This window comes from Acomys russatus, chromosome 24 (genome assembly GCF_903995435.1).
Source record: "Acomys russatus chromosome 24, mAcoRus1.1, whole genome shotgun sequence".
Lineage (NCBI taxonomy): Eukaryota > Metazoa > Chordata > Mammalia > Rodentia > Muridae > Acomys > Acomys russatus.
This window is the reverse complement of record NC_067160.1, coordinates 45,011,706-45,025,619: the sequence shown is the minus strand read 5'-3', so window position 1 is coordinate 45,025,619 and position 13,914 is coordinate 45,011,706. Positions and strand designations below refer to the sequence as shown.

Here is a 13,914-nt window from a genome sequence, read left to right as displayed (position 1 = left end):
CTGACGTCACGCGCTGCTGGCACGCACGTGCCCGCAGGGCATGCTAGGAAATGTAGTCCACTCAGCGAGGCCGGCCACACGGGACTGTACTAATTACAGGGGTGAGGAAAAAGAATAGGGAGTCCAGAGAAGGGAGAATCCAAACCTATCACTATTACAAACTTTAATAAAATAACTGATACATATATATAATAAGTGGTTATGTCACAGTCTCCTCTCTATTGTAACTTGCCCGTGCTCAGGGTTCCCTGTGACTCCGACTGACTCCCCGCACTAATAATGAGTCTTTCCAAGGAGGCGGACCCACCGGGAACCGGTGAGCACGTGCAACCGGCTAGCCCTGCCCTGTGGGGGGAAGGCCCCAGGGGGCGGGGTGTGTAGGTACTCAGGAGGGCTTTCCTCCCGGGCTGCGCGACAAATTGGACTAGAGATTAAAGGACCCGAGTTTAAACCGAGGTGACTGCGTTCGTATGCAAATAGAATCTATACAACTCTGCTTTCCGGAGAAGTGTTTAAAGCCTTTTACCTCCGGGTGGGCGGGAAAGGCTAAAAATTTCTCTTCCTCCTCTTTCATTCCCCGCACCTTGCCCATAGAACAGATGGGCAAACTAAGATCAGGATCATTAATGTCATCAAAGAAAACTTATGACTCCTGACTCCGTGTGTCTCAAAGAGCTTTAAGAGTGTCCCTTTTCCAGATTATTCCCCTTCCCACCTCTCCTCAGTTTACCTGTCTGAAAAAATGAGAGTTGTAATACGGACTGTGTCCAGTGGTAAAATGGCAACATTCACAGCACACATCGCCTCAGTTTACTGAAGTTACTTACTACCAAATAAAATTTTGGATTTCTCCTCCTTCCTCCACCAGGGCCCACCTCCCGCTGCCACCAGGTGGCGCGCGGCCCCGGGCCTCAGGACCAGCTGTGGTGGCGGTTTTCAGGGACGCTCCGGGTTGTTCCCACCCTCCCCCCCCCCCGGCCCGGCCCCCCCCCCACACCCTTAGGGGGGGAAAACTGTTTTAGGTTTCAACTCAAGACTTAAGCGCTATCGGGCCTACTAGAAAACAAAGAACCCTAGTGCTCTACTCGCCTTTCCTCTGCTAGCGCACACCGAAGTGTCTTCACTCTGCCCCATCTGCCTCTGTAGTCAGTCCTCTGGCTCTTGTGAGCCATTCCTTATTTAACTGTTTAAAAGTCTTTATCTTGGCATATGCAACCTAGCCTGTTCCGATTCCTGCCCACGTTGCTGCCCGTGCATCTTCCCTTACCTGCTGTTCAGGAGGCTTCCTTCTTGCATTTTCCAATAGCTGTCCATTACCGATATCAGTTAACCTGGTTTTACCCTTAATCTGTGCCAGCCGCTGTTATGATTTACACGAATGCTAAGTTGTCTAAACCTCCCACACCTACCCAGTGAGTGATATTGTTGCTCTTACGTGCAAATGAAGTGGCTCAGAAGTAATGTCCTTTACATACTCAATGGGTCAGAAAGCTGAAGTGCCCTTGGCCTGACCTCTGTAAACTTTTTTTTTTTTTTTTTTTTGGTTTTTCGAGACAGGGTCTCTCTGTGTTAGCCTTGGCTGTCCTGGACTCACTTTGTAGACCAGGCTGACCTCGAACTCACAGCGATCCTCCCGCCTCTGCCTCCCGAGTGCTGGGATTAAAGGCGTGCGCCACCACGCCCGGCTGTCCTCTGTAAATTCTTAACTCATCTTTCTAGAGCCTGTTGCAACTCTTCAGTAGCACCTTTCTTAATACCTCCCCTCAAGGGACAACTAGGTCTCTCTGTGTCCCCACATGGCCTATCTAGGTGGACTGTAAAAAATCATCTTGAAGCCAGGCATGGTGGCGCACCCCTGTAACCCCAGTACTCAGGAGGCAGAGGCAGGTGGATCTCTGTGAGTTCAATGCCAGCCTAATCTACGAAGGGAGTCCAGGACAGCCAAGGATACACAGAGAAACCCTGTCTCAAAAAACCAAAAAAAAAAAAAAAAGGAGAAAAAGAAGAAGAAAGAAAAGATCTTGAAGTGGTTAGTTCCTTTCTGAGCTTTCCCAAGGTCAAGGAGTGGCACATCACAGGGAAGAAATCCTTCTTCAGCTCTGGACTCTAAAATGTGTCAGGATCCCAAAATATGCAACCTTTTTTTTTTTTTTTTTTTTTTTGGTGGTTAGTGATGGTGGTGGGAAGAGAGATTGTCCTGTGATTTCTGCCCATTTCCTGAGGCCTGTGGAAATAACCCTTTACGTACTTAAAGTTATACAGAAAATAGAATAAAGGTAATACCAAACTTGGGAGGAAAATGCATCAGGGCTGGAGAGATAGCTCAACAGTTAAGAGCGCTGGCTGTTCTTCCTATGGACCTGGGTTCAAATTTTAGTGAGCACATGGCAGTTCACAACTGTCTGTAATTCTAGTTCCAGGGGATCTGACCCCTACACACACACATACATGGAGGCAGAACACCAATGTAAATATATATATACTTTTTTTAATGTGTCAGGATCACAGTCTTCCCAGACCAGAGTTTCCCTCTATCACAGGCCCCTGGGTGCAGAACATTCCCCTTCTTTCCTGGAATGCCGAGTGGCCTGCAGACATCTGATGCCTGAAGTTTGAGAGGCAGATGAAGACTGTAAGTCAACCCAGTGGTGATCTCAACCAGATGCTTGGCCCCTGGAAACAACTCTTTATCCCTTTCAGCTCTGTGCTCCCCCCACCCCTGCCCAAAGCCTTCACAGGCACCCTTGTCCAGCCAATTCCTTTACTCTCTCACCATTATCTCCCCTGCCGCCAAGCAGCGTCCAGGAGACGCTAAATAGGCACCCACAAAGAGTTCAGCACCCACACTGGGCCTTTTTTCTAACTTCTTGACATTTTCCCCACAGCCCCGAGGAGTGCCCTCTGCTCTGAGTTTACCGCTGATGAGACAGGCTCCGAAAGACAGATTTAAAGGGCTCTCAGCATTTACAGGGAAGACAGAAGAAATGCAAAGGAATATATCTAAGGATGAGGATCAGTCTGAAGGACACCCATCCTGAGGTCCTGAGGCCTTAGGCAGGCAGGCAGGCAGGGCTACAGATTAAAAGCAAGACAAGTGTGAGCCTCACAATGGGGCCCTCACCCTACGGTGAATGCTGGAGACACAAGTCAAATCATGACACAAACCTATAATTGCATGAGTGCTGTAGCTAAGAACCCTCATGTGCGACACATGAGCTGGGAGTGTGTGACAGGATTTCCAAGACAGGGAATGCTAAAGATGGGGAAGTCTGGCAAGAATAAGCCAGCCTGAATGAGAAGACTTTGTGTGGAAATAACAACACAAACTGGCTCCCAAAGCCAATTAGGGACTTGGTACATTTGAGCTGTGGGTTAGTCATAGTAACGGAGATGGCCATGGGAGGACACCGGACATCGCCCAGAAGGGGTCAGAGTTCCTCCAGTGGTCTCTGTCTTGCTCTAGCAGGGCTTGCTTTAAAGAGTCAATCAGGGGGCTGGAGAGATGTTCAGAGGTTAAGAGCACTGTCTGCTCTTCCAGAGGTCCTGAGTTCAATTCCCAGCAACCACATGGTGGCTCACAACCATCTATAATGTAATTTCATGCCCTCCTCTGCCCTGCAGATGTACATGCAGGCAGAACACTGTATACATAATAATAAATAAATCTTAAAAAAAAAAAAAAAGTCAATCAGTCAATCCATGAGAAAGCTGGGAAAAAGAATTCCTGCCTTGTTGGATTTGTTTTACGTACACTTTGGATTTTGAAAAAGATAGCAAGCATGTTATAAAACCCACAAGTAAAAACAAATGGGATGGGGGAGGGGAAGTATCTAATGAAGATTCTTCTTCAATTCCTGACTGCAGGACCTTCTTGACAATAACCACCATCCCGGTGTCTTGTGTGTCCTTTCAGACGTGGTCCGTGTGCAGAATACAGTGTGTGCCCAGTTGGCTTTTACACCAGCCTTTGGCCCCTTGGCAAGGCGTCTCTAGAAACTCATTCATAAACAGAGCCTGGTGGCGCACACCTCTAATCCCAGCACTTGGAAGACAGAGGCAGGTGGAGCTCTGTGAGTTAGAGGCTAGCCTGGCCTACAGGAGGCGTTCCACGACAGCCAAGGCTATTAGACAGAAAAACCCTGTCTTAAAACAAAAACAAAAACAAAACAGACAAAAAAAGGAAAGAAAGAAAAAAAGGAAGGCACTCATTTATAGCAAACATGGCTTTCACGTGACTTTTCAACTGACCTCAGCTGAGAGCTATACAGTAATTAGACCTCAGGCTAGCTCAGTGGGTCTCTAGGTCTAGAGCCCCTGAGGGGTTCCTGAGAACATTATTAGTGTTGGGGCCTCACCTCCTGGTGAATCTCTGGTTCAGTAACTGGCCTGGACCCTGAAAATTTCTATTTCTAACAAGTTCTAAGGTGATACTTGATGCTGCTGGCTGGCAGGCAGTACACAGTCTGGGAGCCACTGAGCCAGCCGCCGCACACGGGAAGACAAAGCCTTGATTGGTGGGACTTATTTGCCTCCCCACCGGGAGCTGGAAACAGGAAATAACCTGTGGGAATGAAGAGGTGCAGTTCTTAGGGAGGGGAAATACTTGAGAGCAGAGTCAGGAGTGAGTGGGTGTGGCAGTATTCGGGGCACAAGTCAGTGTTCCCTGCTTGTGCAGTGGAAGCTCAGTGAGCCACAGAAACATCCAAGCGATCAGAGGAGCAGTCACCTACCATGACTGTGTAGAAGAGAAAGGAAGTCCAGCCTCTAAGATTGAGAGGGCTTACAAAGAGTCTGGGAAGGACCCCCTGTGGAAATAAAAGGGGGAACCAGAGGGAAACTGAGGTGGGAGGCAGTTTAAGAGTCTGACTCAGAACTCAGTGGCAGGGAAATGACTCAGCAGTTCAAGTGCCTGCTTGCAAACCTAGGAACTTCAACTAGGCAGGTGGAGAGATGCTTCAGAGGTTAAGAGCGTTGTGTTCTTCCAAAGATCCTTTTAGTTCAATTCCCAGCAAGCACATGGTGGTTCATAACCATCTATAATGAGATCTGGTGCCCTCTTCTGGCGTGCAGGCAGAATACTGTATACATAATAAATCTTTTTTTTTAAAAAGGAAGGAAGGAGGAAGAGGAGGAAGAGGTGGTGGTGGTGGTGGTATAAGCAACATCAGAAGTGGGAAGGTCTCTGGAGCTCACTGGCCCACCAGTCTAGCCAAAAGAAAAAGCTCCAGGTTCAGTGAGAGACCTTGTCTCAAAAAAATAAGAAGCAATTGAGGAAGAAGACGTCTTGACCATCAACCTCTGGCCTACACACTTTCAGGAGAGCATATGGAAATACACTACACTACACTACACACACACACACACACACACACACACACACACACACACACACACGAGACAGAGAGTCAGAGACAGAGACACAGAGAGAACTGAGCACTGAATTAGTAAAGGTAAGAGATACTATCTTGAATTTCATTAGACCCAACAAAGCACCTTGGTGCAGCAGAGGCCTAAGACCCTGGAGGGAGCAATCTCTGCCTGGGAAACAGAAAACAGACGCTCTGCTAAGGATGGAAAGGAGAGGGCTATTAAAAGGTAGCTGTTAGCCGGGCATTGTGGCTCACGCCTTTAATCCCGGCACTCCAGAGGCAGAGCTAGGTGAATTGCTGTGAGTTGGAGGCCAGCCTGGTCTACAAAGTGAGTCCAGGGGTGCCAAGGCTACACAGAGAAACCCTGTCTTGAAAAACCAAATAAGTAAATAAGTAAATAAATACTAAATAAATAAAGTTAGCTGTTGCTGGGCACGGTGGCACGGGGAAGCAGAGGTAGGCGGACTTCTGTGAGTTCAAGGCCAGCCTGGTCTACAAAGCGGATTCAGGACAGCCAAGGCTACACAGAGAAACCCTGTCGGGGGGAGGGGGGAGTAGCTATTATCGGCACAATAGAGAGAGGAGAAATATGGAGGATGTGAAAGAGAAGGGGCTGAGCCTTGAAAGGGCTAGTTCTGACAGTGTCCAGGAGAGAGAGGGTATGGCTTTGTTAGAGAAAGGGCTGAACTGAAAGTACCAATCACTTGAACTTTGCAACCATTCCAAAAAGAGTATTTTCTCTCTTTTATTGATGAGGAAACTAGGACTCAAAAAGGCAAAGTGACATGCCCGGTGTGGTGGTGCATGCCTGTAATCCCAGCACTCGGGAGGCAGAAGCAGGCAGGTCGCTGTGAGTTCGAGGCCAGCATGGTCTACAATGCGAGTCAAGGCTACACAGAGAAACCCTGTCTCGAAAAAGAAACAAAACAAAACAAAACAAACAAACAAACAAATCAAAGGGACATGTCCTAGGTCCTTCCTTCATTTCACAGAACTAGACCCCAGGCGAGCTCGCACTTCTCTCACTGCCTGGCGGAGGCGTTTTGCAAAGCCGCGGGACCACAGGGAATGGGCGGGGAGGGGAGAGGCGGGCACCCCCACCCTAGCTCCGCCTCCAGCGGCGCTGCTGGGGCACCGGACTGAGGGGCTCCCCCTCAGCAGAGCCAGGCTGCGGCGCGAAGCCCGCAGTACTGCCGGCACTTTCTAGCGTGCACGTCCAGCCGTCCTTGCCCATCGAGCCATGGCAGCGGCAGCCCTCCTGCCTTGGGGCCTCCAGCTGAGGCTGCTGTTGCTGCTGCTGCTTTTGCTTCGGGCTGGTCCGGTGCGGCCGGACAGTAAGGTACGTGCGCTGATGGAAGCTGGCACAGCTAGGCGGTGACGGGCGCGAGGGGGCGCTATGGCTGAGGGTGCACGCCAAGAGGACGCGTTCGGCCAGGGAGAGGGGGGACTAGGAAAAGGCAGATCAGAGTTGGAACTTTATCTGGACTCTGCTGGAATCAAAGCCTTGAGAAAGGAACATGTGAGGGAAAAAACGCTGTAATGCTAGGGTGCTTAGGTCCTGGAGCCTGAGGAAGAGGCGCTTTGGACCTATACTCAGAGATTGGGCCTCAAACCCAGGACAAGTGAGGAAGTCCCAGAGACTCTAGGGCCAGGCGGGCAAGAGAAAGTGGACAGTAAGAGCAACTGATTGCGAGTGTCCGTGGAAAGCTGACCACGTGGGGCTAGACCCACGGGCTACTGTTACCCAGGGACTCCCAGGCTTGCAGTAGGCTTTAGACCACGGCTTTCAGGAGAAGCTAGGAACCCAGAGTTCCTTTCTTCACTGATAAGCATGGGAAGCGGGGGCTTGCACCCACTGCCTACTGTTCATGATTTCTAGATTCAACGAGATTATACCTGCAAGATGCTTAGCACCACGCTTACTTAGTAGGTGCCCAGTAGATGATACTGGGCTCCACAGGAATCCCAAAGCCCGCTGTTAGATCCAGAACATAGACAAACCAAGCACTTGAGACAGATCTAGACGCACTCAGATGAAGCCGGGAGTGGTGGCGCACGCCTTTAATCCCAGCACTCGGGAGATAGAGGCAGGCGGATCACTGTGAGTTCGAGGCCAGCTTAGTCTACAAAGTGAGTCCAGGACAGCCACGGCTACTCTGGAAAAAAAAAAAAAAAATCCACTTAGGGGTATTCTAAAAATGACCCGATGAAGAGGGGCCTAGAGCTGTTTCTCAACCTGTGGGTCGCGACCCCCTCAAAAAGAAACCCCAGACTTTTTCATAGTGGTTACATATCAGATATTTGCATTACGGTTCACAAGCGCAGCAGAAATACAGTTATGAAGTACAGCGTGAGGAATTGTATTAATGGGTCACAGCATTAGGAAGGCTGAGAGCTTTCCACCTAGAGGGAAACCATAAGAATCCTCTGCTCACAGAGGATAAGGGCAGCAGATAAGAGCCATTCCAGCTTGTTTTTATTTTTGTCTGTTTGTTTTGTTTTATTTTTCCTAGTAGAACTTGCCTCCACCTGTGAGCAGGTAAAGGGTAAAAGCTATTCTTTTGCTGTGCAAACTTGGAAATAGGACTGCATGTCTCTGGGCTTTGGTTCCACCCTCTGAAAATCAGTGTCCCCTTTGGCTCAGATAGCACAAGTGAGCAAAATCCTAGCTAGCACACTCAGCACCCCCCCCCCCCACACACACACCCCTCCCTGCCTCTCCTGTGCTCCTGGGAAGGCCGCTTGGATTTAGGCATCCCGGGGCTTTGCAGGGGGCTATAGAGGAGGAGAGCCTACATCCAAAACAAAGCTAAGACAAAGAAAACCCAACACCCTGTTTATGCAGTGAGTCAGCCAAACACTTGCTAGGTTGGGAAGGGGGTATATTTACTTGTCCCAGGGCAAGCTGGGGCTGGTGGAATAGAGAAGGCTAAAGCAGCTGGGGACCTAGCCCAGCCCTCCCCCAGACACCTCCCGTCCCAGCTCCACTTCGGCCAGCTGGGAAAAATAAAAATCAAGTGATGGGTGAATTTACTCCGCATTCTTTAGCCCAGCAAGACTCCTGCTGGCTCTGCAGAGCTGTTTTCATTATCACCTCCTCCCTTCGCAGCAACAACCCCGACTTCTTCCCCTCCAAGCCTGGTCTGTTTTTGTTGGGGTAGGATGGGGTGGCCTTGAGGAGGGGGCTGCTTAAGAGGACCACCTTGGAACTGGAAGTGAGTTGCGGGTCCTAGAGCTTGAAGTCGGCCCTCCTGCAGGCTTCCTCCTCCCGGCTGGCTCCTGCCCACTACACTCACCCTGGCATCCTGCGGGGTCTCCCTGCATTGTGAGTTGGTGTTTATAGTGAGGCAATCCTAAACAGGATTTCGAATTTCCATCTAAGGAAGTGCTTTGTGGGACCTGAAGTGGGAGGGGGGGCGGGGAACTCACAGCTGCCCTGGCTTTTCTGCATGGCTGCCCAGCTTTGAAGTTGGGGTGAACAGGCAAGGTAACCCCAAGACACCCAGCCATGGCAGCAGACACTCCTGGGAAGTGGTCATTTACAGTCTCTGCAGCTGAGGAAGGGCTGCTGCGACCTCATCTTCTGAGTACATGCAGGGGCAGGAAGGGGCTTGAGCAAAGAGAGACCAATGCCTGTGAGGGCCAGAGCAAGGGACCCAAAGAGGCTTAGGCAAGCAGGCCATTGTTTCCTGGGCCAGGTCAGATGCTCCAGGCAGGCCAGTCCCAGGGGCTTAGGGGTTTGCTTCACATCTACTCCTGGAGTTTCCGCATGTGGGTGTAATTGGAAGCAGGCCCCAGAGCAGAGAGAGCAGAACCACAGGGTGACGGAGTTCTCTTCCTGGTACGCTAAACCCCACCCACCGTCTCTCTATAAGAAATGCACCTTCCTAGCTGGCCGTGGTGGCACAACGCCTTTAATCCCAGCACTTGGGAGGCGGAGGAAGGCAGATCGCTGTGAGTTCGAGGCCAGCCTGGTCTACAAAGTGAGTCCAAGACAGCCAAGGCTACACAGAGAAACCCTGTCTTGAAAAATTAAAAAAAAAAAAAAAAAAAAAAAAAACAGAAGAAGAAAGAAGGAAACACGCCTTCCTCAACACTCCTTTTGGTAGAATACCAGGACCAACATTCACACCCAGCATCTTCCATTCAGCATCGCATACGACTCTCCTATCGGGACTGGAGAGACAGCTCAGTGGTTGAGAGCACTGGCTACTCTTCCAAAGTTCCAAATTGAACTCTTGAGTTCAATTCCCAGCAACCACATGGTCGCTCACAGCCATCTATAACGAGATCTGGTGCCCTCTTCCGGCTGGCACGCCCACATGCAGGCAGGGTGTTGTATACATAATAAATAAATAAATAAATCTTTAAAAAGCAAAAACACAAAACTCTCCTGTCAACACTGTGTTTGTGGTCGCTCCCCAGGGGATAGATTTGAACGCCCTAAAGAATGATACTGGGACAGTGAGGTATCTGCACTTTCCAAGAACAATCCCCAGATAATTCTGAGGCACAGCTCAGATGCAGAGACCTTGCCTGGGCAGGAGGGAAGATAGACATGGGGTAGGGAGAAGATGCTGGATCAAGCCTCAGCTGAATTGAATTTGGGGTGCCTTTATGTCTGCACGGGGAGGTGTCCACATAAAAGTGGACTTCAGTGAGGGCTTTGAGGGGAAAGTGCCTTAGGTAAAGTAGGAAAGTCATGAAGAAGGCAGCCCCAGTGTGAACAGCCTCATGTGAGCCTATCCCGCCATCATGAGAACAGTCCGTCAGATTTGTCCATTTCCCTCTCTCAAAAAAAGAAAGAAAGAAACAAACAAAAACCTCAAGCAGGGCATAGTAGCACACTCCTGAAATCCCAGCAGTCAAGGAGGCAAAGGTGGGCAGATCCTATGAGTTCGAGGCCAGGCTAATCTACAAAGAGAGTTCCAGGACAGCCAGGACTACACAGAGAAACCCTGTCTCAAAAAAGAAAAGAAAAGAAAAAGACTGGCCAGGGTGGCACACGCCTTAATTTTTTAAAAATATTTTTTATTAATTTATTCATATTACATCTAATTGTTATCCCATCCTTTGTATCCTCCCATTCCTCCCTCCCTCCCTCCTGTTTTCCCCTTACTCCCCTCCCCTATGACTGTGACTGAGGGGGACCACCTCCCCCATATATGCTCATAGGGTATCAAGTCTCCTCTTGGTAGCCTGCTATCCTTCCTCTGAGTGCGGCACATGCCTTTAATCCCAGCTTGGGAGGCAGAGGCAGGCAGATCGCTGTGAGCTCGAGGCCAGCCTAGTATACAAAAGCGAGTCCAGGACAGCCAAGGCTACACAGAGAAACCCTGTCTTGAAAAACCAAAAAAGAAAAAGAAAAAGAAAAGGAAAGAAAAAAGAAAGAAAGAGGAACCATCTCACTGTAAGCTTTTCTTGAGAACACCCAACGGCCTCTAAGCACAAACCACCTCCACATCTGAGTGCTTTGGCAGGAGTGTGTGCTGGGCACAACTGCAGGGAAAGGTGGCAGCTGAAGCAGGGACTTTCCTATTTGACTGCGACTTTCATCCTTCATGCCAAGGAACAAACCCAGGAGGTAGTCCCAGATCCCATGCCATCCTCCTGCCCAGACTTCTGTCGGTCCCAGCTCAGCTGCTGGGGTAGAAGCCTTGGCTTGGTGATTGTATATACTCAGGGAAGGACACCCTGTAAACAACATTTTGGAATCAGGCTGTGCTGAGTGACCCTGGACAAGCTGCTAGCCTTCCCCAATGTTGTGGGTTGTGGTAAGGGCAAAGAGAGATGAAAAGCAAGCTGGGTGTGGTGGCGCATGCCATTAACCTCAGCACTCAGGAGGCAGAGGCAGGCGGATCACTGTGAGTTTGAGGCCAGCCTGGTCTACAAAGTGAGTCCAGGACAGCCAAGGCTACACAGAGAAACCCTGTCTCAGAGAGAGAGAGAGAGAGAGAGAGAGAGAGATGAAAAGCACAGGTGATAATATGAGGGAGGGCTTTGAGAAGCATCATAAATAGCATAGTTGGCTTAAATGAACAGTTTCTCTGGGCCAGAACTGTGACAGCTGCTCTGCAGACATTGACTGAAGTTTCGTGAAAAGCTCAAGAAGGGATTGATAGCTGCCCTATTTTATAGAGAGGGGAGCCAAGTTCAGACAGACCAATGCCATGCAGGAGTTACAGGTGCTTAGGCTATAGCCCAGACGTAGCTTTTCACTATGGTGCCTGGCCATCTCGTTTTACCCTACTGGAGGCAGGACCCTGCTGCATTACTGGAACCTGCGTCTGGGAGCAGTGGCCTTCTTCCAGCTCCTGGCAGTGTGAGAACTTTGGCCACCCCCATCAGGACATAGCACCTCATCTGAGGAAGAAGGAATGTGGCAGTCTGATGTGGAGGCAGCTACTGGATGGGTGGGGTTAGAGTCAATAGATGGTGGTCCTGCAGGAGACTCCGCTCTGGTTTGGCCTCTCTCTTCTCTGTCTCTGTCTCTCCTCTTTACCCTTCTCTTCTCTCTCTCTCTCTCTCTCTCTCTCTCTCTCTCTCTCTCTCTCTCTCTCTCTCCCTCCCTCCCTCTCTCCCCTCTGCTGGGCTTTTTCCCCCCTTGCTGGGCTTTTGACCCTGATAGGAAAGTAATAAAGTGTCATGAAGTCTTGGCAGCGTTGAGAGAGAACTTGGTCCCCTCTGATGGGGTCCTAGGGTCAGCAGAAGCCTGAGCCTGACTGTTCACAAGCAGGGGAACAGCACCCAGAGTGCACTTCATTCATAGAGGACCAGGACAGAGGGCAGGACCGAAGCCTCATTTCTAACTCTCCTCACCGCCCACTGTTCCCTGGCCTGCACAGCTGCAGAAGAAACAGGAAATCTACACAGCCCAGGCTCATCCTCTCCAACCTGGGCATTTCATGGCTTAGGGGCGGTTTCCTTATCTGTAGGATGTCTGCTAACAATAGAAGAAAATAAAAAGAGAGAGAGAGACCAGTGCACCCACACAGAGAAACAGACTGCCAGGTCCCCTTCAGGATCCTGATTCCTGTAATAACCACTGCAAATGCTGTACAGCTCAGTGTGTTCCTTCCCTGGCTGAGTGTGGGACTGGCACTCCACCTGTGTGCCCTTGGGATCACACTGGCAGATGGATCTGTGCCCACAGGCATCTGCACAGTAAGAAGAGTCACAGGTAACCTGGCTGGGCCATGGACTCCAGTCTGTTTGGGCCTGCTGCCGTGAAATTGCACATTGGAGAGGGTGAGCCCAGGCCGTGTGGACTTCCTGTTTCTTCAGAAGCAGATGGAGGGTGCAGGTTGCGGTGGAAACTGAAAGGAGTGGAGAAGGGGATAGAGAGGAAAGGGAAGGCGGAGGAATGGGCTGGGGATAAGAGCCACTCTTCAGGGGCACACCCTCAGTGACCTACTCCCCCCCCCCAACTAGGGCCCCTCCCTGGGGTTCACAGCCTTCCCCAAATGCCATCCAATGGTGAATCCCTTAATGGATTAAACCACCAATGAGCTCAGAGTCTTTGTAATTCTGCCTCCCAGGCTCCATGAGCAGCCAACTGAGCCTTCAGCATGAGGACCTCAGGGACATTTCAGATTCGAGCAGAAAGCTGAGATCCTCAGCCAGCTAACCCCAGTACCTTCCAAGACTGTGTGCTATAGCCTCGCCTCCTACATCCCTAAAAGCACCAGCCAGAGGCCTCCTGAAAAGCACCTCTTGTTTTTGCCTATCTGATTTACTTCCCAGCAGTGTCCTCTCCACAAAGGACGCCCTTCTCCTGGCCACGCCCTCAGCAGTGCCATTGTGCTCTTAGAGCATCTCTGTGGCTAGAGAAGTCAAAAATGTTCCCTGATCTATTTCTCCTATTCCTCTAGCTGTCACCCACTCAGCATCTGGCAGGGGCCAGAGGCTCAAAACAGGTATCTGAGGGCCTAGCGAAGAAATGGAAGCTTTAGTTCCTTTCCTTAGGGCCCTGAGGCTTGTCAGAGGCCGAGGGTACCATGAGCTTACCTGTGTCCTTACGGTTCCCTATCTGGTGATAGCTGAGCAGCCACAGGCCTCGGGGGAGTCCAGTTTTGTGGACTGGGCTGGGACTGGCTGTACACTAACAGCCAAAGCCCAGGTTAAGCCCGGTGTATTTATGCAAACACATGGCTCTAATCTCACTGGGTTGATGTCTGAGAATACAAAGCTGGCGAGGTCCCAGAAACAAGTGGCCACATCTGGTCATGGGGTGTGCTGTATTTAAGGGTGGGGTTGGAGGAGGAGGAGGAGGAAGAGAAAACCACTGGCTTGACATCATGTTGTCCCATGTGATCCCCACTTTGAGAAGGCTAGATACCAAGAATCCTCCATTCTGCCATTGAAGAAATATAGTTAGAACCTGTTGAAGGTCACCTCTACCCAGGGCACAGGAGAAAAGTTCGGTAGAAGTCACATAGAAAGAAGGGCTCATGCCTTTAATCCCAGTACTTGGGAGGCAGAAGCTGGCAGATCACTGTGAGTTCGAGGCCAGCCTGGTCTACAAAGCAAATCCAGGACAGCCAAG

At 50.3% G+C, this 13,914-nt stretch overlaps 1 protein-coding gene across 1 annotated transcript in view; it reads left to right on the top strand.

Annotated features, from left to right (window-relative positions):
- The first annotated feature begins 6,470 nt into the window (after positions 1-6,470).
- The window catches only part of Olfml2a (olfactomedin like 2A), a 28,374-nt gene continuing 20,930 nt past the window's right edge, over positions 6,471-13,914 (top strand). The window contains exon 1 of the mRNA XM_051167190.1: positions 6,471-6,708. Coding sequence (XP_051023147.1) covers positions 6,610-6,708 — 99 coding nt within the window. The 5' untranslated portion in view covers positions 6,471-6,609. The remainder of the gene's footprint in view (positions 6,709-13,914) is intronic.